The sequence below is a fragment of the Leucopleurus acutus genome (assembly GCF_964270905.1).
Source record: "Leucopleurus acutus genome assembly, chromosome: 19".
Classification (NCBI taxonomy): Eukaryota; Metazoa; Chordata; class Mammalia; order Artiodactyla; family Delphinidae; genus Leucopleurus; species Leucopleurus acutus.
The window spans coordinates 12,260,508-12,287,529 of NC_139161.1; the positions used below are offsets into that span (position 1 = coordinate 12,260,508).

The following is a 27,022-nucleotide window of genomic DNA, read 5'->3' on the forward strand; positions in this document are numbered from 1 at the left end:
TTCACTCAGTACCTTGCCTTCCCTGCCTCCTCTCTGGCTCCATCGTCCATACTCCCGTCTCAGTCATTTCTCTACCTGCCATTCAGACTCCCCTCCACCACCTGCAGGCCAGCCCAGGTTTCCCACCATCCTGACCCGGACGAAGGTGCCAGAGAGAAAGCAAAGGAGGCCAAGGGAGGGAGCAGTGGCCGCCTGGGGCCTCCGCTTCTGGGCCTGGAGGCTGCCTTGGGCCAACACCCGAGGTCTGAACCCCGTTGCTCGGGCAGCACCACGCGGCCCTACATCCTACCACTGTCCCAGTCTGGACTCACACACAGACGTGTGCTCCCACCCAGAGGGGTATTTGGAAGGGGTGGGTGTGGGGAAAGGAGAAAGGGAAAAAGGAGAATGTGTGTGGCGGCCTCTGTTCCAGGCAGGGGCCCAGGAGGAGCCAGTGGCGTCCAAGGCCCCAAAGGAGGCAGGTGGCCTACTTAGGCATGGCTGCTCCTCACACCTATGAAAAACCGCATTGTGCCGTCCCAGCCACTCGAGCTGGCGCCAGAACAAGGAATCTGCTCTACGTCCCTGGAAAAGACCAGCACGTCCTGTCCTGGCCCTGTTTCTTGGTGTGACTTTCCAGGGCTGGCAAGCACCTGTGCCCTCCTGTGGCCTGGGAGCTACAGTGTTTGCACACCAGTGCCTCCAGCACATGCCTGACGTATTGGCATGAAGCGGGGCGTGGAGGTGATGCGGTAAAGCGACCATCAGAGAAAGAAAGGCCTCTGCCCCGCAGCCCCGGCTCAGGGTCTCTCGAGTGTACAGGACCAGGGCCGGTGGGGGGCTGTGTCTCGGAGACCTGTAGCGTGGATTCACACACAGGGCTGCACAGGCCCCAGGTGGCTAACCTGACCCGTTGGGAAAGGTACACAACCTCCAGAGATGTAGCCCTGGGATTGGGGGACTGGCCAGGCCACTCTTTCTCCAGGCTTTGTCCTCTACAAGGATATGCTGTGGGATTCTCTTGTGTTATTTTAAGTAAGGAAAGAACAATCCTGAAAACAGAGACTGTGCAAAACTCAGAACACTTAGAGATTTAAAAATCTCTTCAAAAGCAGGACGCCACCCTGCAAAGATGGCCCTGGCCTGAGCTGAGGAACATGCTGCCTGAGGCGTGACCTCAGGCGTGGCTGGGCTCGGGGATGGGGAGTCCTGATCTTGAGTGGCCCATGTTCTTGTCACACAGTGACTGCACGCGATGAGCGGGTGCTGCAGCTGGGCCCCACCTCTCTTAAGCTTAGTTCCTGGTAAGATGAAGCTTATTTTGATGACTCTAAAGTCTCACCCCACAATGACACAATGCTAATAATGACCTGAGATGCCCAGGAGCTTCTGCACTGCTGCGTTCAGGGCCCAAGGTTCCACCCTGTGATGGCCCCATCCACCTGCCCTCGCCTGCTCTGGTGCAGGTCCCAGCATCGTGGCCAAAACGGAAACATCCACGCAGCAGAGGGAAAGCTTGAGGCATCCTAATGACAACTCTGTTCCCAAGGGAAGGGAGTGCCTGGGCTCCTTGAAGAAGCCCTGCGGGGAGGCTGAGGCCCAGGGAGAGGCAGCGCGGGCTCCCTTGGGGCAGGTTCCCAAGCTTCCAGGCAGAGCCAGAGGGATCGCCAGCCAACACTGCCCCCCAGCGGTCCGAGGTGCCCGGTGGGGAGGCCTGGGGAAACCCAGCATCCGTCTGTTTGGGGCCTGGGCAGGGCAGCCTGCAGGAGGGAGGGGCCTGGGTGAGCCGAGAACCATGGAAGTGTGACAATGCAGCCACCTGCCCCACAGGGTCTCCTGTGACTGCGGGGAGCTCCAGGGTCTGCAGGTCCCTTCTGGGCTGGGGTGCTGGCTTTTGTGTGGCAGGGTCCCACCCCCACAGAGCAGCTGCAGGGATGGCCCGAGGCCCATGCCCCTGTCTCACTGCTGGTGGGATTCCTCCCCTCTCCACACACATCTCTCTCTGAACCATCTGACAGTGAGTTGGAGACATCGCACCCCTTTATGCCCCAGTACTTCAGCTTGTACTTTCTGAAAACAAGGACATTCTCTTAATAACCAGTTATTAGAACCAGAAATGTCACAGGGACGTGGCATTATGACCTAGCGCACAGTCCACAGGCACCTCCACCAGCTGCCCAGAGGACGTTGCTTTATGGCCTGTTCCTCCCGCCCGGGGTCCAGGACCCTGCATGGCTTCTGCATCCTGGGTCCCCTAAGTCCCCAGCAGAATGTTCTCAACAGGACAGGCTGTGGGTTTAGTGCCCCTCGGTCTGGGTCTGTCCTTGGAGTCAGGAGGTCTTGTGCTTGGAGTTAGGAGTGAGGCTGTGTCCCTCTCCTGTCCGGAGGCTCGTGATGTCCGTCTGTCCCAGTGTTGGCAATGGGAGCTGATCTCTCGGAAGTGGCGTCCACTGGCTGCAGCACCAGAAAGTTACTGTTTTCCCTTTCCAATAAGAAGAACTTCTGGGGAGATTCCACAGAAACAGCTTGTCCAGAATTTCAGCATCTGATGGCGCCCCCCGGCTGTGTCATTCCCTCATGTTCTTGGTTGATGTTCTAAGTAAGGAAGGGTTTTCCTCTCTCCTTTCTTTCCTTGTTGGTTTATTTGCAGCAGAGTGAACGTGACTCCGTTTTAGTAGGTAGATGATGACCCTGACTTCATGACTGACTGGCCTAGATCTGGTCAGTGGGAGCCCTTTATGCTGGCTCCTGCATCCCTGTCATGTCTCCGTGGTGGAACTGGCCACTTAGCCTGGTTCCTCTCAGCAGAGCAGGAAATTCGGGAATGCGATCTAGGCACTGGGTGCGCTCACCCACCCTGGGGAGCCACTGCCCCTTGGCTCCTGGTGGACAGAGCCGGGGTATGTGCACACCGCTCTCTTTAAAGTAACCCACGAGTTTACTGTGGTGACTCCAACCCCAACCTGAGCCCCAGAGGCATCCTAGCCCTACCGACCACCTTCTTCCCCAGCCTCAGAAGCCTGGTGCCCACATCCTCTTCTCTGGGCACCCAACACACAGCTGGGCAATTACGAGCAGAGCCTGGGGGGGCCTGGCCTGGGCAAAGGGTTTCCTGTGCCTCCAATTTCTCACCCTGGGAGTGATCTCACCAAGGTCACAGGATGCCTAGACCTGGAAGGAGGTGGGACCCTGATAGCCATGCAGAAACTAAGGCCCAGAGAGCTCACTCAACACCCACCTTGGGAGAGCGGCCTTGGGCCTCAAGTCGCTTCAGGTCCCAGGCTGTCTGCCAAGGGATTAAATACCTCGATTTTAACTTCCACTCATTTGCATGGTTTCTTCCCCCTTCACTCTAAACAAGGGGATCAGAGTTATGCGAGGGCTGCTAACAGGAGAGCTGCAAGGGTCCCTGGGCTGCAGTGAGCCCCTGGCAGCACCTGGAACAGTCATGGCCATGGCGGGAGAGCAGACACATCACCAATGGCATTTGCTGCCCAGCTGGGCCCGGAGCCTCTGAACTTAACTCCTGGATTACAGGACTGTGGGGAGGTCTGGGGCTCTTGGGGACAGCATCCACCTACCGATGGCACAGAGGGTTCAGTATCCCACTTCTAGTGCCCCCTCGGGGCTCAGGCTCCCTCAGCTTCCCCCTCACCAGCCCATCTCCCTCTGCAGGCACTCCTCATATGTTCGCCCCTGCCAACGCACAGCTGGCCCCCCTCATGTTCCTTAAGCCAGATAGTGTCCTGGGTTGCATCTTCTCCATTCCAGGTCCTTCACAGTCCCCGACAGTAGGTCCTGGAGCCTGGTCCCTCTTGTGTCCTTAAGTATCACTCTCAGAACTTGGCCCATGTGATGAGAACCACTGGGGGGCATATGATCGATGCTACTTCTGCCTGAGGACTCTTGATGCCTTCCAGACATCATTTTACTGTCCTTAAAACCTTCTGCTTATGAATAGGTCACCATGTGCAACCACAGGTAACACAGGTAATCACAGGTCACCACAGGTAATGCAGGTAATCACAGGTAACTGCCGGTCACCATCTGTGACTGCAAATAACCGTAGGTAACTGACAGGTCTCGGGAGGCACGTCACACGACGCCCTGTGAAGAAAGCCCATTCTTTGCAGCATCTCCATCACGGTGTTCAGGAAGCAGGAAGGTGGCCTGTCTGGCAGACATGTGGGGACAACGTGCTGCTGCAGAGCTCTTGCCCTGGCCTGGGACCTTGGCTTAAACCCAGCCACGGAACTGGAGGGCAACTGGGTGCCAAGGGCCTGACCAGGACCAGGACGCCAGGTGGCCTGGTGGCCCGTGCTCCGGACAGCATCTCAAACACTCTGAGAAGCTCATGAGAACCACAGGCTCCATCCCTGAGGGTCCTCTGGAAGGAGAACCCACCATGTTGCATCCATTTCAGGGCTTCCCAGGCCCTTGAATCACACAGTCAAGGACTCCTGTGTTAGAGGACACCGAACAGTCCTCTTCACATGTGCAGCCTCCCTACATGCTTTTAAAGGGATCTCAGCGACCTGGAGGATGAGGGGCTTGGCAGTCCTTGACAGCGTCTGTGGAGAACAGCCCCGACAGAGTCAGCCTAGTCAAGGAAGAAGAGGGAGGCCGGGGCAGGCGGGCGGGCCCCTCAATGGCCAAGACTGCACCCCAGACCAGTCCCGCACAGGACGCAGAGCACCCACAGGGCACCCACCTCTCCCCCGACAGCCTCGGTGTCTGAGGCGTGCGGTTGCTGCCTGCCTGAAGCACCCCCGCCTTCCTTCTGGGCTGACCTGAGATGCTTCTCAATCTCAGCCACCTGCTTCCGCAGCTGCAAAACCTCCAGGTGCACCTGGTCCAGCTCGTGGGGAAGCTCTCGCTGGATGGTGTCCATGTCCAGGGGTTCCCGCAGCACCTGGGAGGCCGTTTCAGAGACAATGTTAGGAAGGCAGCCAGCTCTGGGAAGGGGTCTGGAACAGATCTGCAGGGAGGACAGGGAAGCAAGAGAAGGGCAGCAGTAGATGGTAGAGCGTCCAGAAAGATCAGAAGGACACATGCCGGTCAGCCTCCCCTCTCTGGCCGAATTCCATCACCCACAAGCCTGCAGTCCCACCGCCAAACTGCGGCTCTTCCGGTCCCACCTAACCAGGCTCCCAGGCGGCTCCACTTGTCGCCCCCAGAGTGGGGACGCGGGCACCTGCAGCAGAGCCTACACTGGACCCAAGGTTGGTTGGGGAGAGTCCCTGCACGGTGTCTGGACAGTGGGCCTTACAACGTTCTTCCTGGGCCCTAGTCCCAGGTGGAGACAAAGGGCACGTAACCGCAGGCAGGGGTGGGGAGGCCCAAGCCTATCAAAAGGCAGAGGTGGATGAAGGCGTAGGAAGAGGTAGGAAGGGAAGTCCTGGCTGCACGACTGGGGCAGCTGCAGGGCGGCTAGGAGGTGCCCGAGTAGAGTCCTGGCCAGAGCTCCAGGGCCGCCCCGTCCTTCAGCTACCTCTCTCGACAACGTCTGCTCTCCCAACATAAGGAGGGGAAAAGGACAGGTAGAAAGACAGACACACCTCTCTACACCCTCAACTTGCCAATTTTACTCTCAGGAAGATAAAATATCTTCCTATTCGAGGGCCTCCTACAAAGAATTCATAATGAATATTTTATTCTATTTATTCACATACACTAAAAAAATGACCATTCGATAAACATACACTGTTAACTAAAAAACACGTCAAGGTAGACTTTTTTCCTCAGGATAATCAAACCATCTATCATTATCAAGACAGGATTAAAAGCTCTTATTTACATGTTTATTTCCTGTTTCTGGCATGTGGGGGGATGTAACATCCCGATGGTGGGGCAGAACTGGGAAAGGGCAAGCATCTGAAGACCCCCTCCTCTCATATGTGACATAGGTCTGTAATCCCAGAGACAGAAAAGTGGTCCAGTTCATCTCCACTGCAACAGCAAAAATGAACTTTCAGCCAAGACAAGGCATCTGATTTCTGGGCATTGCCTGCTCCCCACAAAAGACAGAAATCGCCAAGCAATGTCTGTCACCAGCTAGGTGTTCTGTTCCATGGAAGATGCAGAGTCTGCAGGATGGTGTAACCTATGCACTTATGGACTTGAAAGGGCACATGAAAACGGCCTCATGGGAAAGAAACGTCACAAGGCGACAGAGTGGCATAACACCACCAGCACCAGCAGTAAGGACTGTGTTCCCAGGGACATTGTCAAGACCATGAAAAGACAAGCTAGAGAATGGGAGAAAAAGTTTGCAAATCATATATCTGGGGGACTTCCCTGACGGTCCAGTGGTTAAGACTCTGTGCTTCCAATGCAGGGGGAGTGGGTTCGATCCCTGGTCGGGGAACCAAGATCCCACATGCTGCGGTGTGGCAAAAAAAAAAAAAAAGTCATATATCTGACAAAAGACTTGTATCCAGAACATACAAAGAACTCTGAAAACTCAACAACACAATAAACAACCCGATTAAAAATGGGCAGAGGATATTCATGGACATTTCTCCAAAGAAGATATACAAATGGCCGATAAGCACATGAAAACATGCTCAACGTCATTTTTCATCAGGAAAATGCAAATCAAAACCACAGGTCAGGTCCACCTCACACCCACTAGAACGGCTAGAGTCAAAAAGACAGCAAAAGCAGCCGGTGCTGGTGAGGACGTGAGACACGGGGACCCTCGTGCACCTGCTGGGGGTGGAAAGTGTGCAGCTTCTGTGGAAACATTAGTGGCTCTCCAAAAAGTGAAATATAGAATTACCCTGTGACCCAGCAGTTCTACTCCTTCATGCATACCCTGAAGAACTGAAACAGGGACTTGGACAGACCGCATTCACGGCAGAACGTGTCCACCACATTCACGGCAGCCAAACAGTGGAAGCAACCCAAGTGTCCAGCAGATGAATGGGTACACTAAATACGGGGTACTCTCCAGTTACTAAGAGGAAAGAAGTTCCGACACCTGCTACAACATGGATGAACGTTGCGGACATTATGCTGAGTGAAATGAGCAAGTCACAGAAGGACAAGTGCTGCGTGATTCCCCTGATATGAGGCTCCCTGAGGACTCAGGCCCATAGAAGCAGAAAGAGTAGAGTTTACCAGGGGCTGGGGGTGGGGAACAGGGAGTTACTGTTTAATGGGGACAGAGTTTCTGTTCAAATGATGAAAGAGTTCTGGGAACAGACCCTGGTGATGGTTACACGATACTGTGAATATACTTAACGTCACTGAATTGTACACACAAAAATGGTAAACTTTATGTTATGTATATTTTACCAGAATTTAATAAAAAGCACTAAAAAAAAAAGAGATATCATGACTTAATAGCAATAAAGCACAGTGTGTGACACCAGCACCATCATGCCAGGGCGGAACTGCACTGGAGTTTGCCCAGCTGTCCTGCCTCCCCAGGAAGCAGTGGGTCGGCCGAGTACCTGGTGACAACCCGTCCCCAAGGAAGGCAGGCCCAGGGGACAGAAAGGGTCGCCACTGGCCAAGGCATCTAGAGTCACAGTGATGACGAGCACACGTTCCTGCCACAGCTTGGTGCCTGGGTTTAACACGGGTCCCGGGACTTGCCCAGCATGTCCTGGGAGGGCAGAGACGGGGCCCTGCACATCGACGGCCAGCACTGCCCCTCATGCCCTGGACTCTCCTCTCTCATCTACCAGGTCCTCACTGCGTGCCTTCTAGGGACACACGAGAGGTGAACCAGCTGCTCCTCACAACAACCCCTTCCTTGCACGGAACCTGAGGCACAGAGAGGCCACAGCAGGTTCCTGGGGTTCAGTGCCACCCCAGGAGTGCCTTCAGTCGGAAGACCTACACAGTCTAGCATCAGAGGGCAGCCATACCTTCTGTCTGAGTTGTGCCACCAGGAAGCTCAGGAGATGTGCCCTGTCTCCAAGCCTCTGGAGCGCCAGTCCCATGGATGGACCATCGACCGGCACAGCTCCTCCTGCAGAGAGAGTGATTTTTGTCAGACTCACATCTCCTAAAGCCCTGGGAACTTCCAACTGCCTGTCCTCCCTTTGAGGAGATGGACATCTGAGGCACCCAGGGCAGAGGTGTGTTCTCTGCCTTCCCCTAAGGATGCCTACTGTCACTGCTGGTCTGCTGTGACGTTAAGATGTTCTAAAGCTGAGTGGATGCAGCTGGGTGCCCCCAAAGACTGAGATGAGCTGCACATGAAGAACAATCCTTATGCCAAGAAAGCAGGAGTCTTCGTGGAGAAAAAAATCCAATCTTACCAGCTAGTGTCTGGTAGAGGCCAACCTCCGTAGCCTCCTGGTCGTTTGGCTGGGAATTAAGAAAATGTCCACGAACCCACAGGTCAAAGAAGAAATCACAGTGGACGTTAGAAATTATTTTGAACTGATTATCATAAAAGCACTGCTTATCAAACTTAAGGAATGCATCTAATGCTGTCCTTTCAAAAGTATTTATAGCCATACAAGCTTATTTTAGAAAAGAAGGATGAAAGATAAATGAACTGAACATCCATTTGAAAAATGAGGAAAAAAAGCAAATAAAGTACAAGGAAGGACAGAACAAAGTCAGTATTAGATGCTGAGGAAACAGAGAACAATGTGCAATAGAGGGTGAATAAGACCAGAGGAGGTTCTTTGAAAAAGTTAAGTCCCTGGTGAGATTAAGCAGGAAAAATGGACAGAAACAATACAGCAGATGGAAAGGCTGTTACTTTAGATCCTGGGGGCTGTGAAAACGTGTGGAGAATACACTCCCCAAAGCAACTTTATGCCAAATTTTTGAATATTTAAATGAAATAGTCAATTTTCTAGCAAATTATAACATCAAAAAATGACACAGAAAAAGGAAAATCTAGATAGTCCTTTAACTGTGAAAAAAACCTGAACTAAAAATTTAAAACTTTCCCACAAGGAAAACTCTATGCCCAGGTGGTTTCAAAGTTGAAGTCTATCAATTGGTTAAGGAAAAATTAACATAAGTCTAATATAAACATTTTCAGAAAACAGAGAGATAGTGAACATATTCCAACTTATTTATGAGGCCAGAATAATCCTGATTCCAAAACCTGACGTGAACATCAAGAGGAAGGAAAATTATAGGCCAAACTTACCCATAACATAAATGTGATAATTCTCAATAAAATATTAGCAGAAGAATATATCACATGTTGAGTTTATTCCAGAAATGCAGGGTTGGTTTAACATTCAAAGACCAATTTAAGCTTCTCATTCTGAACAAAATGAATGTGTGTGTGCATTCCACCCCACTCCTCTCCCTGATTACAGCTGACAGCCCTGGACACCACACACCAAGCCAGATGAGGAGATTCTGAACAGGGAGGAAAAGCAGGCAGAGAGGCTGGGGACCTTGGGAATCAAAGGACAACCCACAGTGAGTTCCTGGAGTTTTTTCCTTCCTGTATTTCCCAACTTTGGTGCTGGAGCAGCCACGGCTCAGAGACACCACTGAGCTAAGACCAGGAACCAAGGCCCAGGAAAAGGGAGACCCGCACGGCTGCTGGTAAAACAGAAGCAGAATTAAAACAGACTCAAAGACAATCAGGATTTCATGCCACGACACTCAAATGTCCATGACAGAATCCAAAATTACTCATTATATCAACAACAAGAAAAATCTCACCTTGAATGGAAGAAGACAACAACAAGATGACAGATTAAGGTGACTCCAACAGGCAATCTGATACACTCTCAAAACAAATGAATATTGGAAGTTTCAGCAAAGGGATGAAAAATACAAAGCAAAACAAAATGGAAATTTCAGAACTGAAACCATAATAAAAATCTCACTGTATGGGCTTGATAGGAGAATGGAGACAACAGAAGAAAGAACTGGTGAACTTGAAGATATAATAGAAATTCTCCAATCTGAACAATAGAGAAAACAGATTGGAAACAGACAGACAGACAGAGCCTCAGTGACCTGTGGGAGAATAACAAACGATCTAACACTCTTGCCATTGGAGTCCCGAAAGGGAAAAACAGTGTGGAGCTGAAAAAAATACTTGAAGAAATAATGGTTGAAAACTTCTCAAATTTGGCAAAAGACACATCTTCAGATTCAATGCCAAAAGGATAAGCCAAGGAAATCTGTGCACAGACCATCATAATCAGATTTCTGAAACTAAAGACAAACTCTGAAAGCAGGCAGAGAGAAATGATTCACAGGCAATGGACTGCTCATCAGAAATGATCATCTGATTTCTCACCAGAAGAAAATGCTATATTTTAAGTGCTGAAAGCAAAGAACTGTCAACTCATAATTTTATACCAGTGAATATACTCTTCAGGGATGAAGGTGAGATAAAGAGATCTCAGAGGAAGAAAAACCACGAGTTTGTCACCAGCAGTCTTGCTGTAAAGGAAGTGTTGAAGGAAGTGCTTCAGACAGAAGGAACCTGGAATCAAGAGTCATGGAGAGGGGAAGGATCCGGGGAAAGAATGGACCATACCTTTCCTCCTGAGTTTTTAAAATTATGTTTGACAGTTGAAAGCAAAAACGAGGATCCTGTCTGATGTGGTTCTCGATGTACAGAGGGGTGGTATTTGCGACAATAAAGGGGGTGATGGGGCCTGACTGGTGGTAAGATCCCCACATTCCACTTGAAATTGCAGTGTTGACACGAGTTGACTGTGATAAGTAAGGATATTGAAATCCCTAGAGCAAACACTAGAAAAAGTACCCAAGGAGATACACTGAAAAGCTAGACTAAAGTGGAACACTAAAAAATGTTCAAGTGACCCAGTGGAGGCAGGAAAGAGGAAACCGACGGATAGAAAACAAATGTGAAATGGCAGGCTTGGCTCCTGACACGGCAACAATTACAGCAAGTGCAAACACTCTAAACCCATCCGCTACAGTATCACAAGATGGATTTCAAAACTGCCTAGCTACATGCTGCCTACAAGGAATTCATTTCAAATGCAATGATGGAGGTGGGTTAAAAGAAAATGGACGATAAAGATATACATGCAAACGCCAATCAGAAGAAAGCAGCACTGGGACTTCCCTGGTGGTCCAGTGGTTAAGACTCTGTGCTTCCAATGCAGGGGGCTAAGGTTCTGTCCTTGGTCAGGGAACTAAGATCCAACATGCTGTGCAGCTTGGCCAAAGAAGAAGAAGAAGAAAACTGGACTGGCTGAATTAGCATCAGACAGTAGACTTGAGAGGAAAGAAAATTACCAGGATGAAGAGGAACACCACATAATGATACACAGGTGAAATCACCAAGAAAACATAAATGTATATGCATTGAACAGCAAAGCTTCAAAATACATTAAGCAAAACCTGATAGAATCATGACAAAAAAATACAGATTTGTATTACAATAGGAATAGGAAGAAACCTTAATCTGACAAAAAAAAGTAAATATTAAACTTTAAAGTGTTGAAAGTTCTTCTCTGGGATCAGGAAGAAAGCCAGCTATGATCATCATACTAGAGATTCCACTCAGGGGAAGTAATACAAGAGAAAAAAGTAAAAGCTATCAGCTCTGGAAAAGACAAAAATAAAACGTCCACTATTTGGGACAAGATGGCTAGGTAGGCAGAGTGTCCTGCCTGCCCCTTCCTTTCCTTCCTGAACAATGGACCCATAAATGATCAGATGGGCGGTGGCAGGAGGTTACCCTCTGTGAGCGATCTGCCTGGGGGCTGGTGGCCCAGCAGGCGAGGGTGTCAGGGTGGAGGGCAGCCTGGTTTGGCTGTCAGAGCCCGGGAGGGCCTGGGTAAAAGGGTGGGGCCTCCATGTGGGGAAAGGCCTCCGTGCTAGGGAGGCTGCTCACACCCAGGAACTGGATTGAAGAAATAATGTACTGAGGAGGTCGGGAGCCAGGCTTCTCGTTGTCGGAAAAGGAAGTTAAGAGTAATGAAAGCGGAGACTAGAACAAGCCTGTGATCCTGGACCAACCACAGAGGAACAGACTGACGGATAAGTTTGTCTTAAATTAAGACCTTCTGATGCCTCAGGAGATGGAGCCAAAAAAATATTGCTAAGATTTATGGCAGGGTGTTCTGCCTATGTTTTCTTCTAGGACTTTTATGATTTCTGGTCTCACATTTAGGTCTCTAATCCATTTTGAGTTTATTGCTGTATACGGTGTTAGGGAGTGTTCTAATTTCATTCTTTTACATGTAGCTGTCCAGTTTTCCCAGCACCACTTATTGCAGAGGCTGTCCTTTCTCCATTGTATATTCTTGCCTCCTTGGTCATAGAATGAAGCTTTGCCATTTGCAACAACATGGATGGACCAGGAGGGCATTATGCTAAGTGAAAGAAGTCAGACAGAAAAAGACAAATACTGTATAACACTTATAAGTAGAATCTAAAAAATACAACAAACTAGTGAATATAACTAAAAAAGAAACAGACTCACAGATACAGAGAACAAACTAGTAGTTACCAGTGGGGAGAGGGAAGGGGGAAGGGGCAGGATAGGGGCGGGGGATTAAGAAGTACAAACTATTATGCATAAAATAAATAAGATTCACGGATATATTGTACAGGAGATGGCCAGCTGTGCTGTGTCAGCAGGAACCAGAGCAACGGCTCTCACAACTGCTGTTGGGAGAGGAAATGGTGTGAATAGTCTGGAGACAGCCAGACAAGAGTGCACACGTGGAATTCCACTTGTATGAAAACTCAGCCACAGGGTGAGGAGTCAGGACAGTGGCTGGCTCAGGAGGACAAGGGGCTCCTGGGATGGCACATTTGTAACAGCTCCTCGGGCTGTGTTACTAGACAGTCACTGGACGGAGCACACGACACGACACAAGGATTCTCACCGGTGGTGTCTGTGGAGGCCAGGACACTGGGTTGAACGCCAGCACAGGACGAGGTCGTCTTCGAAGCATCTAACACATCTTCTAGTTGTTCCTCCAATGTTTTTAATTTATGCTTTAGAGTTCGCATTTCTGCTTCAAGGGCCAGAACATAATCTTCCAAAAAAACCCAGTAAACACACAGGCACATGTGTTTATACTCTCACCCTTTATCTACCACCCTTGTCCTCCCCTGCCTGACCCTCATGACTGTCCCATGCTGTCTGATACCCTCCCCTCCAGAGATCAGCTCGCCATGCTCTCCGAGGGGGCCCCATGGTCAGGAGCGAACACTCACCCTCCTTCAGTCCTGCAACCCTTGACGCACCGACACAACCATATCAACCTGAGTGCAGCCGTCTCAGGCGCTGCCCCTCCACTCACCACCCCTCGAGACCCTGCTCCAAATAGCGTGGAGCTGGGCGACCTTTGGGGCCTGGATGCTCCCCTGAGGAAGGGCCTGCTCCCCTAGCCCCACCTGCCCACTCCAGGAGAGCACAACGCCAACCCAGTCCCTGGTCCAAGTCTCGCCCTGGTTTTTAAGTGTGTCAAGTGTGTATCCTTCACTTGTTCCCTCCACTTACCAATAAAAAGTTTTTATTGTATATAAAATATTTGACTTAAGACCCTTCCCTTGGAGGAAAAGCAGCTGTCATACTTTGAAGTAATCTATCAAAGGGGATGTTCATTTGTAAGACTCCAAGTGAAGCCTATTTTTTTTTTTTTTTTTTGCGGTACGTGGGCCTCTCACCGCTGTGGCCTCTCCCGTTGTGGAGCACAGGCTCTGGACGCACAGGCTCAGCGGCCATGGCTCACGGGCCCGGCCGCTCCACGGCATGTGGGATCTTCCCGGACCGGGGCACGAACCCGTGTCCCCTGCATCGGCAGGCGGACTCTCAACCACTGCGCCACCAGGGAAGCCCATCCACGGGCACTTCTTAAACAACAATCTTTATACTATTTCTTGCCTTCCCTCTCTCCCATGAGAACCGGTATGGACAGAGCACCATCTCCCAGCCTGTTCTCTGGGTGATACGTGGGTACAGGGACCCTCCCTACGCATTACTATTTGCCCTACAGAAACGGAACCTTGTTGTTTATGTCTCTGCATTTGGTCTCAAGACCAACGATTTTTATCAGTTTCCCTAGTTAGGGGTTATCAGCTAGGGAGGTTTTGCCACCCAGGGGACATTAGCAACGTCTGAGGACAGTTTGCTTGTGCAACTTGGGGGAGATGCTGTTGGCATCTAGAGGGTCGACACCAGGGTTATTGCTCAATACCCCCGCCATGCACAGGACAGCCCCGCTGGGCAGAGGACGGCCCCACCAGAGAAAGGCAGCTGTCATACTTTGAAGTAATCTATCAAAGGGGATGTTCACTTGTAAGACTCCAAGTAAAGCCTATCGTGGACCCAGTAGAGATGGCACCTCATCCTCCGTCTCCCTCTCTCCCTCTCCCCTTCGCTCACCAGGTACAGCTGAATCAGCGGCTGCCTTTGGGTCAGGCTCGTTTGTTTGTGAGGTCTCCCCTCCTAACTGGGCAGAAGGAAGAATCTGATCACTTAGAGTTTCCATTTCTTTCCTCATCTGTGCAATAACATTTCGCAAGCTTGTGTTCTGCTCTTGTAGCTGCTGGATCACAGTAGATGGAAAACTTTTACTTATTTCTTCTTCTTGATGCCTTACAAGCATCTGTCAAATATGGAAAAAAAAAAAAAAAGAAAAAGAAAGAAAAGAAATTGGTTACAGCCAAGAACCGATGATTCCCTTGTGCACTGAGGCCGGCTGCATCTGCGTCCACCTGCCCCCTGTTCCTGCTCCCCGTTTTCTGTCCTGGAGGTGGGTAATGTTGACAGAAGTATGAAAAAACTTTTTCTTCTGTGTTTCATAAAGACAAGACCACGGTTTTTCAAAGATAACTTTTATTGAGAAATTTGGGGACCCTTCCTTTTAGTCAGAAGCCCATCATTCACCCATCAGAGTGGCAGTTAGAAAAAAGACGATAACAAGTGTTGCTGAGGATGTGGAGAAAATGGAATCCTTGTGCACTGTAAAACGTAAAGGTACGCAGTGGCTTGTAAATGTAAAATGGTGCAGCTGCTGTGGAAAACAGTCTGGCTGTTCCTCAACAAAGTAAACACAGAGCTATTATACGACCCAGCAATTCCACTCCTAGGTATAGACCTAAGAGAACTGAAAACATACATACACACAGAAACCTGTACACAGGTTTGGAGCAGCATTATTCATAGTAGCCAAAATGGAAATACTCAAATGTCTACCCACAGATAATGGATAAACAAAGGGTAACACTGTGAAACATTACTCAGCCAGAAAAAGGAACAATGTTCTGACACATGCTACAACATGGAAGGACCATGAAGACATCATGCTAAGTGGCAGTCAAGGACTTTAAAGCAGTTCCCATAAATATACTCCAGGATTTAAAGAAAAACATGAACATAAAGAGAGAAATGGACGATATCAAAAAAGAACCAAATAGCATCTGCAGAGATGGAAAATATACTGTCTGAAGGAAAAATTCACTGGCTAGGATGGGATTAAGAGCAGATCAGACACTACAGGAGAAAAGATGAGGGAACATAAACACATAGCAGCAGAAAGTATTCAAACTCAAGCACAGAGTGAAAGAGACCAAAAAGAACAAATAACAACAGAGCTCTAGTGACCACGGAATAATGTGAAGCAGAAACACACTAACCCAGATCATTGAGGGGGACAGAAAAGGATTCAGAACTTGTTGGCAAAAAACTTTCCAATTTGATGAAAACGTAAATCCACAGATCCAAGAAGAAACCTGAAGCAAGATAAACACACAAAAAGTTACACCAAACAGCACATCATGGTCAAATTGCTAAAAAACAATGATAAAGAAAACCTCTTAAAAGCGACCAGAGGAAAAACAGACACATTATGTTCCTGCAGAAGAACAAATACAAGAAACTGACAACTTCTCATGAGAACCAATGAAATCTAGAAGACAATGGAACTATATGCAGAAAGAAAATAAAAACCTGTCACCCTGAGTGAAAATCTCCTTTGAAAATGATGGCAAGAGAGACTTCTGCCTTTGACCATGAGGGATTTGCTGCTACGGGACTTGCCCTCTGGCTGTAAACAACTAGAAAACCACACAAATTCTATGAAACCACTGTCTTCAGACACTGCCTGTACAGAACTGGGTGCCAGAGAGGAGGGGACAGAGGAAGGGAGCCCGTGGTTTGCCTAGTTCTCTGCGTCTGGGCCCAGCACAACCCAGCCCTCTGTGGATGTTTGCTTGCAGAAAGCACCAGGCTCCTCTCCTCCATGGCTGCCCCATCAGCACACTAACCTCCAAATGGGCAGGAAGGAAGGTCCTCCCCTAGGAAGCAGCACATGCTCACTCCCCACTCAAGGCCCAGGTCCCATCCTGAGATTTTCTGACTTTCCGACTGGTTGCTGGATCCTGCTTACCAGCAAAGCAAACCAGCCGGGCTCGCAAGGACCTTTGACCAGTCCTGCTGAGAGAGACCAAGACTATGTGAACACAACGCGAGCTTCTAACAAGTTCAGAGACGCACAAACATGCCCATGCAGCATTACAAGAATCTGTGCAAATGATCCCAACTGCCATTAGTGAGAGAATGATGAAGTAAACCGTGGCATGGTCATACAATAAAGTACACAACCATTTAAGTTGCATTTTTGAAGAATTTTATTTTTTATTTATTCTCTTTTTAGCTGTGTTGGGTCTTTGCTGCTGCAAGCGGGCTCTCTCTAGTTGTGGCGAGTGGCGGCTACTCTTCGTCGTGGTGTGTGGGCTTCTCATTGCAGTGGCTTCTCTTGTTGCAGAGCATGGGCTCTAGGTTCGTGGGCTTCAGTAGCTGTAGCACGTGGGCTCAGCAGTTGCAGCACACAGGCCCTAGAGCATGCAGGCTTCAGTAGTTGTGGCACGGGGGCTCTAAGTGCGCAGGCTTCAGTAGTTGTGGCGCATGGGCTCAGTAGTTGCGGCTCACAACTCTAGAACACACGTTCAGTAGTTGTGGCGCACAGGCTGAGCTGCTGCGTGGCATGTGGGATCTTCGCGGACCAGGGCTCAAACCCGTGTCCCCTGCATTAGCAGGCAGATTCTTAACCACTGCGCCACCAGTGAAGTCCTGCATTTTTAAAGAATTTTAATGATGTGAGAAATATTTATGGAAACTTTAAAAAAGAATTAACGTTATATAGCATGACCTGAGCTATATGAACACAGTATGGGCACAGGAACATACGTGAGATATGGAGATACAGGTGGCTGGAAGGAAATACACCAAAACATCTGAGTGTCAGACAGACACGATATGTTCTCTTCTCTGTTCCAAGCGATGCTGGCTCACATCTGCAGAGCTCACATCCATCCGCAGTGGGCCAAGCGTTCCCAGGGGTACCCCTCACACAGATGAGGAAACAGAGACGCGAGCTCTCGGGCGCCACCCGACCACACGCAGCCACACGCTGATGACAGGCAAGCACACGGCCTCCATGGGTCTGACCTGGCCACGACGCTCAGCCCTGGCATTGAGCAAGCACATGACACACGCTGTCACCAACTTCCCACTAAGGCACCACGGGGGACCCAAGAGGTCTGGCCAAGGAGGAGTTGAGCTGGAGTGAACCTTGGGCCCACCTGACTCCAGAGAATACTGTGCTGAACTAAAATTGTAAAATTTCTGCAGTGGCCACATATTACTTTTACTTTCAGAATGAAGCTATTTCTTCTGTTACTCACAGTTCCCAGCTTTTCAAGCCACCACTGGCTCTGCTATGCACCTGCTCTGTCGCCTTCCAGCCACTGCTCTGGCCCCACTGCTCCTGCTGCAAACACCCGACCTCCCTCTCTGTGCCCACCGGGCCATTTCCCACCCTCTCCGTGGCAGAGCCTCAGGCTGCTCCCACTCAGGCAGACAGCAGTGTGGTCGGGGCCGTGAGTGTGCAGCTGGCTGGTGCTACTCACATTCTCCCTCTGCCACCTGTGGGGCAGGGACCACTCCTCTCAGGTCCTCAGCTTCCTTGTCCTGAACAACAGGATCCACCTCAAAGCCGCAGTGCAGCCCAGTTGCAAGGCGAATCCTCTGCCCCTGCGGCCGTGGCTGCGTCTCTGCCCTGGTAATGCCTGCCCGACGGTGGTGCCTTGGTCTCCGTGGGGTGATCACCACAGCTCTGCTGAGGCTCCGTGCTCGGAACTAGTACCAAGCGAGGGAGAAGATGTGGCCAAAGCCTAGAGCCTGTCCATCTGAACAGTGGAATCTGTGATGGGCTCATCGCTCCCCAGGAAGCACAGTGTCTCGCTCCCTGGCGGCCTCTATTTCTGACTTCGATGTATGACAGATTCCCTCACTGCTCCTACCTTAGTGTTTGCCAAGGGCTCACCCCTGCGGAACTCAGCACCAACTGCTGCCCGCCCACACCTGCCGCTTTACCAGGTGGTCACATCCTTAACCTGTTCCCAGCATTAAGGCCCCCTACAGGAGCACAGGTGTTTTGCTATTAGCTGCAGGATTCAAAAAACTTCATTCCGTTGGGTCAGCCGGGAACTTGTGCAGCATTCTGCCCCACCCTGGGTCCTGGCTTGGAAGCCACATCTCTGTCAAGACCGCCACGCCAGCTCACATTCGCAGGTGCCTGGGATGCTGCTCCACTGCATCTCCCCACTCTGCATGGATGGGCGGGGCACTTGTTTCTGACCCCTAGACCATTTCTAAAGCCCCTGTTTACTTAACAAGGCAACCAGCCATGAGAGGCCTCCCTGACCAGCCGAGCTGGTGCTTGGAGACACATGTCTTCTTTTAATTGCCAGCCTGGGGGGAAAATATGACAACGAAAAATTGGGGTGGGGGCTCATTGATAAAAAAAAAAAAAAGAGGCATTTGCTTTCTCTATGTGTCCTAGGAAAGGCACCCATGCAGAGACCACCTGCTGTGAGCCCCCAGGACCACAGGTGACTCTGGAGGCTGGGGTCAGCCCCACCTGGGAACACCGGTGCTCCCAAACCTGGCGACTGGCTGACGGTGAATCTCCCCAGGGGCTTGTTAACAGACTCATCTTTCGGAGCTCAACCCCTAAGGCATCGGGCCTAGTAGGTCCTGCTGGGACTCACAGGGGTGTGTTTCGGAAGCTCCTGAGGTTTCTGAGGGTGGCCAGATTGGGGGCTGCGCAGTCACCTGTGCAGAGAGGACAGTCACTGCCCACATAGCATGGCTGGCAGGAGCCCACCTCCACCAGGTGAATGCTAGGTCAACCCAGCACCAACTGCGGGCAAGTGCCAGCCACAGAGGTCGCAGTGAGGCCCCAGGGCCCCCTTCCACCCGCAGTGAGCACGAGTCCTCCCAGCAAGGACACATGAGCTACGACCTGCACTCCCGCACGTAGGCACAAGCAGGGCTGGCTGGACGCCTGGAGACGCAGCTTGTGCCACATCCATCCTCCCTCTGCAGGTGGACAGCTGGACAGGTGGGAAGAGGCCAGCACCCCTGCAGACATCCTAAGGATTTCAGTGGCTCCATTATCCTGGACGACCGGGTAAGTGACTTTCCACAAATGGACAGAGGTCAGACTACTGAAACAATGGGCCATTGAACCAGGAAGGTCATGTCTGAGACAGGCTCGGGCTGCGCTCTGCTGGTGCAGCTCTGGAAGGCACTTCTCCTTGCGGGTTGCCCAGATTTCCTAGCAGCCCGGTGACAGGGCTTCCCTCTGGAGCCCTGGATGGACGGGGGACAAGGCAAGAGGCAAGGCAAGACATGGGCTGTGTTCACTGTAATGCCAAACTCTAGGCCTGCGCCAAGGGTCCCCCTCAGTGGAAGCAAATGCCCCCTCTGCAACTGAGTCAAATCCTGCCACTTCTGGCTTCAGGTTTTACTGGCGCTAGTCCTTGGCACCCCTCGGCCTGCAGACACAAGGCTCTGCTCTCTGCCTCTGTCGTCACATGGCCTTCCTCCTGTGTCTGTCTTCATGTGTGTTCTTTTCTAAGAACACCAGTCCTATTGGGTTGGGCCCACCCTGCTCCCATGTGATGTCATCTTAACTAATTCCATCCATAAAGACTCTATTTCCAAGGAAGGTCCCATCCTGAGGCACTGAGACCGGAACATGTCTTTTGGGGCCACCATTCAACCCGCAGGCATCCCACAGTATCAGGCTCTGGCCAGTGCAAAGCAGTAAGGAAGTCTGTGCTTTATGAGAGGAACGGCCGTCGTCGCATGTTGCATGGCTTACTCACCACGTGTGAAGAAGTGTGTTTTGGGATAAAGCTCTAACCTCTTGGTTCTTTGTGTTACTGTCTGCCACGGTGCAATATCTGAATTTGGGGTTTTTTGATATTTCAGATGCTGAAGATACAAAGATTGAGTGTAGACTCCCATTAACTGGTTGAGGCTCAGCCTCACCCTTGTTTGTGCAAACAGTCATTTTAAAAGAAATAGGGCTGAAAAGACCTGCCTCCAGCGCTGCTTCTATTTGGCATATTTTCCCTCTGGCTGGGGGAGTGGGTGTCTCCAAGGGGCTTGGGAGGAAGAGCCGTGCGGAGGCTCAGCAGGAGGTGGCCCCTCACCTGCGCCTCCTCCTCAGGGTGGAGTCCGCGTGTCCGCAGCGCCTGCACAGCCTGGTCTCTCTCTCGGGTCACGGCCTTCAGCACCACCTCCTGGCCGCACAGCACCCGCTCTGTCTCCTGCAACTTGGCAGCAACCTGGGGAAAACAAAGACTCAGTTCATCCCGGGAGGATTACAAGGAACCAGTGCCACTTTCAGGGTCCAGACCAGCTCCCCATCCTGCGGGGAAGCAGACAGCAGACACTCGGGTGAGAAACCCCAGCAAATACGTGGCCATCAGAGCCGGCAGAGCACAGCAATCGCTGATCCAGCTCCAGAGGCAGCTGCGCTGGCCATTAGAGAAAGGCTATGGGCAGAGACTCATCTTATCACTTTAAGTCCTGTTGTTATAAATCAAACTGCTCAGTGAGGCTGAGTGTTTTCAAATGCAAAGGATAACTCAGTGAGGGCCCAAGCCGGGCTCCATGCACCTCAGTGGACATTCCCAGCCCTTCCTCCTGCAGAAAGAAGTCAGACAGCCCTGGGGAGCAGAGACCTGGTCTCTGGCCGCGGTTAGGCCCTGAATCAAGTCCTCAGCCCGCCGGTACTGCTCCCGCTCGACACCCTCGCAGCGGCGCTGCCAGTCCAGCTCCAACTGCACCTTGTCACGCTCCAGGCTCTGCTCCCTCTCTACTGCCAGAGACAGCTGCTGTTTGTACCTGCGGGGGTGAAAACCACCAACTTGAACATTTTCCTGAGGTCCCTTTGGGCTGTGACGTAGCTGAGGTGGGAGGCGCTCCTCCTGGGCCCCCAGGCCAGCCGTGTTCACGGGCCCGGCTGACACCTTCACACAGGCCCAGGTTCAGAGAGGAGCAGGCGGCCGGGTCTCCCAATACCGAGAAACCCAGCACTGTGGGAGAGGAGGTCAAACTCAGTAAGAGGAGACAGGAAGAAAGGCAGCAAACTCAGACAAACAAGAAAATGGTTGCACTAGAGAAACGCGAGAGGGTTCACAGCAGAGCAGACAGAGCTCGATAGTCAACAGTGCGCTGAAAGGTCAAACAACTCAGAAGACCAGCGTCCATCTACCAGGGGGCTGGGAGAAATCAGAATGGAAGGAGGAAATAACCACGGAAATAGGAGGAAATCCACCATGGCTGGGGAGGGATATGCGCCTTCTGCCTGAAAGCTTCCGAGTGCTGGACAGGAGGGGCTTCAGACGCCATGGGGAAGGTACAGACCGCCGGCTGGGATGGAAGAAAAGTGCGTGGGGGAGTGAACCGGACCCGCACGAGGCTTCTCGTCAGCCACACAGAGCAATGCTGGGTGAAGATCGCTGGAAGGCCTCTTCCCCGGTGAGCAGGGCTGTGACCAGGGCGGGATGGTAACACCTGCTACAGGGGACACCAAGTAAGGCTCCATCCTGCCCACTGCAGGGAAATTCTCCTGCTGGCCATGCTGAGAGGACCACGTGGCCAGAACAACCCCGGCTGACAGCCGGCAAGGAAACAGACATCAGACCCACAGCTGCTGGAAGTGACCTCTGCCGACAACCTAGATGAGCTGGTAAGGGGAGCCCGAGCCTCAGAAGAGAGGGCAGCCCGGCCGACACCTTGATTCCAGCTGAGTGAGACCCACTTACTTGGGGGACCTGGCTGCCACAGAAACAGACCCTCAACAGAGGTGATGTAATTAGCAGAAAAATACTTTAGAACAGCTACTGTAAATATGTTCAGAGATTAAAGGCAACCACACACACAATGAGGAGAGAAATGAAAAGTGAAATGTCTGAAATAAAAAACCCACCAGCCTTCCTGGCAGATGAGACCTTGTGGGGAAAGCCTTAGAGGCTATCAAAAGAACATCAAATTAAAGCAAAGGAAACAGAAGAAAGACAATAGTAAGGATAAGAGCAGGTATCAGTGAAACTGAAAACAGAAAAACAATTGAGAAAAATCAATGAAACCAAATGCCGGCTCTTTGGAAAGATGTGTAAAATGGATAAATCTCTAGCTAGACTGATGGAGGAAAAAAGAGACAATACAAGTCACCAGTATCAAGAAGGAGAGAGGACACTGCTGCAGATTTGACACATATTAGAGGGACAATAAAGAAATACTATAAACAATTTTATGCCAATAAAGTCAACAATTAGATGAAATGGACAAACTCATGGAAAGATACAAATTACCAAAAGCGACACACACACACAAAATAGAAAACCTGAATATTCAAATAAATATCCAAAGAAACCAGACACAAAAGACTATAAACAGTAGGATTCCACGCAGATGAAATTCCAGATCAAGAGAAACCCACAGTGACAGAAAGCATCCTGGCAGGTGCCGAAGTGGGAGGGGGCTTCGGGCTTCGGGTTTTACATCCTGACTGTAGTAGAGGTTATACTGCATATTTACGTACATATTTGTCGAGATTCATCAATTGTACAGTTAAAATTGGTACATTTATTATATTTCAATGATTTCTCAAGAAAGAGAATATTACCTTTAGCCAAGTGCTCATTCCAACTGATAGGAAAAGACACTAACAGTCAGACAAAAGACCTCAGAGGTGATTCCTGACACAGGACCAAATGGCACACACACTTTTACAGCCCTGGTGCAGACCGAGAACCGTGCTCTGTGGGAAAGGCCTCCTCTGACCACCCACCCCGCCGCCCCATCTTCATCCCCTTCCCCCACCACATGGTACCTTCCAATGTCCTGCTGGCATCTGGCCAGCTGTGCCTTCAGCTTCACCTCTTCTTCCTGCAGCGCCTGAACCTGGAGGTCTTTGGAGATCATCTCCTTGGAAAGTTGAGCAATCTGGGCATCCCAGCCAGATTTTAGAGCTGATGCATCTTCCCGAAGTCTAAACAAAGAAGGGAAGCAACGTGAATGTGGACGTGGTTCTCACTAGAGCTCTCTTTTATAACAAATACACACACACACATGCACACAGCCCTCAAAGGAAATGCTACAGATGAGGGTCTCTTTCACACTCATCAGGGCAGAGGCTTCCTTGCCTAGATTAAGAAATGGTCCAACCCAAGAAGAAATACACACCCATCCCTCCCACCAACCCAAGCATCGACTAACACCTGCAGAATGCCAAGCCCACGCCAGGTGCGCAGGGACATGTGTGCCAGGGCGTGTCTCTCAGAGCCAATGGTTGTTTTTTTGTTTGTTTTTTTTTTTTGCGGTACGCGGGCCTCTCACTGTCGTGGCCTCTCCCGTTGCGGAGCACAGGCTCCGGACGCGCAGGCCCAGCGGCCATGGCTCACGGGCCCAGCCGCTCCGCGGCATGTGGGATCCTCCCGGACCGGGGCACGAACCTGCGTCCCCTGCATCGGCAGGTGGACTCTCAACCACTGTGCCACCAGGGAAGCCTGAGCCAACGGTTTTGAACCAGTGCCATCTGACTCACCTGGGCACCCCTTGCCATGCCCGGCATAGCCCTTCCACATAGAGACATTCAACACATTATCTCCAAATTGAACAGCAAGATAAGGTTCTACAGAAACCCTTTACATTCCTTGGTAGAATCACCAAAAATATGATAAATCTCCCAAGAAGAGAAACTTTAGAAAAAACACCTAACGATATTGACTAGAGTAGCCATGATATTAACCACACAAAGCTCGCAGGGTGGTCACCCTATTTGCAGCCCTGGCCTGTTTCCCTCCTAATCTGCACTCAGCATGCGGTGGGGTAAATGCTGTGATCACTCACTGGCCACTGCCCAGAGCCACAGGCCCACAGGTGGGCCACGGAGTGCAGTGCAGAGGTGGACGAGCTGTGGGAAGGCAAATGGCTGTCAGCCGATAAGGCCTTGGATCAAAGTCCCGAGTGCAGCTGCCCTGAGCCTCAGACAAAGCTCCATCCAAACATGGGCAGAGATGGGAAGGAGAAGGGAGCAGGTTCCCTCATGGGAAGCTTCTTTAAACATTTCAGCTTAAACAGGCCTAAACGCCAAGGCCGGTGTGCTGGGTTTTTTTTTTTTTTAATAATTAAAAAATATATATTTATTTTTATTTTATTTATTTGGTTGTGCCAGGTCTTAGTTGCGGCTCGTGGGCTCCTTAGTTGTGGCACGTGAACTCTTAGTTGGGGGACGCATGTGGGATCTAGTTCCCTGACCAGGGATTGAACCCGGGCCCCCTGCATTGGCAGGCAGATTCTTAAATCACTGCGCCACCAGGGAAGCCCATATAATTTAAACAAATTACTTCTAGCACAATATGTCCAGAGTCATACTGACTCTTAACTAAGCTCATCCTAATATCACAAGGGGCCACAAAAAGTTGGAAACTGCAGAACTTGTCCAGCTAAGACACAGTGCTGGTGTCAGAATGGGGGCTGGAGCTGCTCCCCTCCGGGTCTGCCCAGCACCCTCTCTCTGGGGCGGCACCTGCTCTGGTCCCATGTAGTTGTCGGGGTGAGAAAGTAGCAGGTGGGGGCCCAGGAACCTGTGACAAAGCTGGCCCCCAACCCAGGCACCGACCTGGAGCCAAGTCCACACCGGGAAGTGTGTGCGGGTGGGCTGATTGCCCACAGCAATCCGGGCTTCACCCTGGCTGTGCCCCACCAGACACTTAGCCCTGGAGCCTCGAGTGCCCCATGTCTGACGTGACAGAGGGAAATGAAAGGCTCTCCTCCGATCTGTGTGTCGCTGGAAGACGAAAGGACACGAGATGCCTGGCCTGCCCTGGAATTCCAAAGCACTCCTTCCCCTCTACCTACTCAATTGCAACTCTGCTCCGAGGCCGAAGGACATCGGCTAGGAGGTGCTTTGTAACTGGACCTTATCTGATTTTCCGGGGGGGAAAGAGGAGCAGCTGGCGGCCCTGGGAAGTCGACTGCCCAGGACTCACACATCAAGCAGGACATCCAATTTGAGCTTCCCATTACAGTCCCTGATCTGATTCTTCGTAATTCCATGTGTGTTGGGCTTCCCCAACTATAAGAGAAGGTGCTGGAGCTCGAGAACCATATTTTTAATTCTAACGAATTCCCACGAGATGATCTGCACACAGCAGGCTTTGCATGTGTCCATGAATGGGACCCTGGTTCCTGCTCCACTTTGCCAAGACCAAGCCAGCACAAGCAGGCCTGTGTTCTGGAGAGCAGAGAGCTCGCCCTCACTGAGTCCTGGCCTCCGACCAGCATTCGGACCAGCGCTGCCCAGCACTGGGCCATGGGCCACATGGGGCTCCCAGGCATGTGGCCAATTTGAATTGAGATGTGCCTTCAAAACTTAGCACCAAAAAATGCAAAATATCTCAATAATATTTTTTTCAGGCAAGTTTAGTCATCCTTCTTCAATAACTTTATATTGATTACTTATTAACGATATGCAACAAGATGGCATTTTGGTTAAAGTAAGTCCCCTACATATGAACCTTCAAGTTGCGAAGTTTCAAAGATGTGAACGTGGAGCTTACTAATGAAGACCTGATGGAATTGGAGACCCAGAGAAAGGACGAAGAGAAACACGAAGATGAAGAAGTAACTGAAGAACTGAAGAGATTCATGATGCAGGAAATGGCAAGGGATTTTCTTTATTTGAGGAGGCACTGATAGTATTTGAGGCACAGGACCCAAACGTAGAACGGTATATGAAGGTTGCAGCAGCCGTTCAGAATGCAATCCAGTGCTACCATGTCATCTATGACGAGAAAAGAAGAGCTACTACCCAGACATCACTGGATCGTTTCTTTAAGAGGGTAGATAGAATTGAATCCAGCAAGGAACCAGAACCTGTGCCATTAAGGTCAGGTGTAGATGAAATTGCAGCTTGCCCTCCATCTCCAATTGCTGACGATCCTTCAGCTCTACCGCCTCCCACCTCATCTCCCTCCTCCAGTCAGTAACTGTTCTTGCCTATTCACTTGATGCCAGCCCCTGTATGCCAGCTGTTGTACTGTACTACTGTACTTTTCAAGGTACCATACTATAAGATTAAAGATGTTTTATTTTTTGTGTTTGTGTATTTTTTATGTATTATTTGTGTGAAAAGTATTATAAACCTATTACAGTACAATACTATATAGCCTATTGTGTTAGTTGGGTACCTAGGCTAACTTTGTTGGACTCATGAACAAATCGGACTTAGGAACGTGTACTCGGAACGGAACTCATCCATATGTAGGGGATTTACTGTATACTGAGTTAGATATAATGTTATTGGAGTTAATTTTTTTTTTTCTTTCTTAAAATATTCATTTATTTATTTGGCTGTGCTGGGTCTTAGCTGTAGCATGCGGGATCTTTTTAGTTGCGGCACGCAGGATCTTTAGCTGCATCATGTGAACTCTTAGTTGCAGTATGTGGGACCTAGTTCCCTGACCAGGAATTGAACCTGATCATTGGGAGCGTGGAATCTCAACCACTGGACCACCAGGGAAGTCCCCTGGAGTTAATTTCACCTATTTCTTTTTGCATCTTACCTCTGGGTACTAGGAGGTTAAAGTGCACCATATTCCATGTGATAGGTTATACACCTGCACGGACACACATGGTTCTCACAACACTGTCTCAGGTCATCATTTCTCTACTCTGCCATCCACAAACCACTGGTCTCAGGAAAACTATCACAAATAGGCCCAAAGAGACAGCAAGCTC

The 27,022-nt window shown here is 50.4% G+C and overlaps 1 protein-coding gene across 2 annotated transcripts in view; it reads right to left on the reverse strand.

Moving 5' to 3' along the window:
- Positions 1-27,022, reverse strand: part of CCDC57 (coiled-coil domain containing 57) — a gene marked incomplete at its 3' end in the record, with an annotated part of 106,271 nt that overhangs the window by 50,798 nt on the left and 28,451 nt on the right. Inside the window, exons 10-16 of one of the 2 annotated variants that reach the window (XM_082860378.1) lie at positions 23,112-23,270; positions 20,956-21,118; positions 20,422-20,556; positions 14,300-14,522; positions 12,795-12,947; positions 7,857-7,960; positions 4,691-4,957 (exon numbers count right to left, since the gene is read on the reverse strand). In XM_082860378.1, the coding sequence (XP_082716504.1) occupies positions 4,691-4,957; positions 7,857-7,960; positions 12,795-12,947; positions 14,300-14,522; positions 20,422-20,556; positions 20,956-21,118; positions 23,112-23,270 (1,204 nt within the window). The remainder of the gene's footprint in view (positions 1-4,690; positions 4,958-7,856; positions 7,961-12,794; positions 12,948-14,299; positions 14,523-20,421; positions 20,557-20,955; positions 21,119-23,111; positions 23,271-27,022) is intronic. The other variant, XM_082860379.1, reaches the window with a different exon arrangement.